Raw genomic sequence first — 2,367 nt, 5'->3', positions numbered from 1 at the left:
GGGGGGGGGGGCGCCGCTACTAGCCTTATCTCACAGGGAAAACTGATGCACAGAGGAACAACACAAATTCAGGGCTAGAAAGGTGAAGACCCAAAATTAGAACTCAGGACCAACTTATTCTGATTTTGTTGTACCACCCGGTGCAGCACCCGGATCAGTGAAATGCACCAGACGGCCGCGCCAGAGCAGCTCAGGCTCAGGGAGAGGGCAGCACAGGGCGGCTACTGAGAACCGGCAGGTCACGCATCCCCCTTCCCTCCCACCGCCCGCCAAGCTCTCCCTCCCAGGGTCCTCTCTGGCTCCATCGGTAAGCAAACCCTAGGGGTTCTGGCAAGGAGACAGAGGTGGCTCCGGGAAATGGGGGTGTGTCACCAGATAAGGAATCTGCTTAAAAGGAGGTGGGGGTTAGACCCAATATCTGGAGACTAGGAGGGAGGAGGCCTAAGGATGGGGCTTTTCTGTCACCAATCCTGTCCCTAGTGGCCCCACTGTGGGGTGGAGGGGACAGATAAAAGTACCCAGAACCAGAGCCAAATTAATCGGCCCTGGGAATATAAGGTGGTCCCGGCTCTGGGACACAGGATTCCATCCTGAAGTGGACATGGGGGCCCGGCTTGAAGGAAGAGGACTAGCCGAGCTCTGGGACCCCTGGAAGATGCCATGACAGGGGGCCGGAAGAGCGAGCACAGACTGGAGAGGTAAAGGGGATATGGGAGCTGCCCGAATTAAAGAAGTGAGAGGGGGCTGGGTGCGGTGGCTCAAGCCTGTAATCCCAGCACTTTGGGGGGCCGAGACGGGCGGATCACAAGGTCAGGAGATCGAGATCATCCTGGCTAACCCGGTGAAACCCCGTCTCTATTAAAAAATACAAAAAACTAGCCGGGCGAGGTGGCGGGCGCCTGTAGTCCCAGCTACTCGGGAGGCTGAGGCAGGAGAATGGCGTGAACCCGAAAGGCGGAGCTTGCAGTGAGCTGAGATCCGGCCACTGCACTCCAGTTTGGGCGACAGAGCGAGACTCCGTCTCAAAAAAAAAAAAAAAAGTGAGAGGTGACCCAAATCCACAGGAGGAGGGGGTGTCCAGGCAAAGAAAGCAAGAGGATGGAGAGGTGGCTAAAGCCAGGGAGACAGAGGCTTTGGGGTTGTCCAGAAAAACGGTGATGATGCAGGCCTACAAGAAGGGGAGGTGGGGACGCAAGGGAGAGACATCCCACGGAGAAGACCATCCTCAGAAACGAGAGATGGCACATGCCCCAGAAGGAGAAGGAAAAGGGAACCCAGCGAGTGAAGATGGCATGGGGGTTGGGGTAGGGAGGAGAGATGCCCCGAGAGGACCCAGACAAGGGCAGGATCCGCTCCGAGGACACCACGTGGTGCAGCGCCGAGAAGGAAGTGCTCTGGAAACAGCATCCTTGAGTAGCAACGCACAGCACAGAGCAAGGGGAAGAGGGATTGGAGGAAGATGGAACCTGAAGGAGGTGGTGGGGAAGGATCTGGGCCTAGCCATAGAGGTGGCCCAGGCCACAAGCTGCAGGCAGAAAGCGGCACAGGTTCAGGGGAGAGAATGCAGGTCAGTGAAAGCAGGACCTGCCTGGAAAGGGGAAACAGCGGGCCAGAGGCGGCGCAGAAGCCAGTAGAGCTCAAAGTGGTCCGGACTCAGGAGAGAAACGGCCGCATTAGAGGGCAGAGTAGAAGCGGCACAAGCGGCACAGCAAGGGCACTGGAGGCGAGAGGAGGGCAGCGCAAAGTGACAATGGCCAGGGCCAGGGAGATAGACCAGAGTGAGCTATGGGAGCTGCCTCAGGTTCAGGAGAGGGCAGGGCAGGGAGGGAGACAAAGTCCAGGGCCGGCTAAAGAGGCTCAACATCGGAAGAGGGGAAGTCGAGGGAGGGATGGTCAGGGGGACTGCAGGGGTCAGCACAGGCTGGCAAAGCCAGGGCCAGTTAAAGCGACTCCAATGCGGAAGAAGGTAGGTCGAAGGGGACTGGTAAGGAGGCCTGGGGCAGGGTGGTAAGCACAGACTGGCAAAGCCCAGGGCCAGTTGAAGCAGCCCCAATTCGGAAGCGGGGTGGTCGAAGAGGGATGGTAAGGGGGGCTGGGACGGGGTGTCAGCATAGGGTGGCAAAGCCCAGGGCTAGGAACGACGGGGCGGATCGAGACTGGCAACGGCGGCTCGGAACCGGGGAAGGAGGATACCCCAGGTGGCGCCGCGGAGGGTGGGCCTGGCCCCGGGAGACGCCGGAGGGGGCGCTGACCTGGTGCAGGGCGCTGATGCCGTCGGCGTTGGTGGAGTCCAGCACGGCGCGGGCGGGCGGCGGCGCGGCGGGGTCCAGCTCGGCGCCGGGGCCGGGGTCCGCGGCGCACAGCATC

At 60.6% G+C, this 2,367-nt stretch overlaps 1 protein-coding gene across 2 annotated transcripts in view; it reads right to left on the bottom strand.

The window, feature by feature from the left end:
- PPP1R12C (protein phosphatase 1 regulatory subunit 12C) overlaps positions 1-2,366 on the bottom strand; it is a 30,992-nt gene extending 28,626 nt beyond the window's left edge. For both annotated transcript variants that reach the window (XM_017892554.1, XM_017892555.1), the window contains exon 1: positions 2,253-2,366. In XM_017892554.1, coding sequence (XP_017748043.1) covers positions 2,253-2,366 — 114 coding nt within the window. The remainder of the gene's footprint in view (positions 1-2,252) is intronic.
- Position 2,367: the final 1 nt, after the last annotated feature.

This window comes from Rhinopithecus bieti, unplaced genomic scaffold (genome assembly GCF_001698545.2).
Source record: "Rhinopithecus bieti isolate Rb0 unplaced genomic scaffold, ASM169854v2 scaffold_22436, whole genome shotgun sequence".
Lineage (NCBI taxonomy): Eukaryota > Metazoa > Chordata > Mammalia > Primates > Cercopithecidae > Rhinopithecus > Rhinopithecus bieti.
This window is presented reverse-complemented; position numbering and strand designations above follow the sequence as displayed.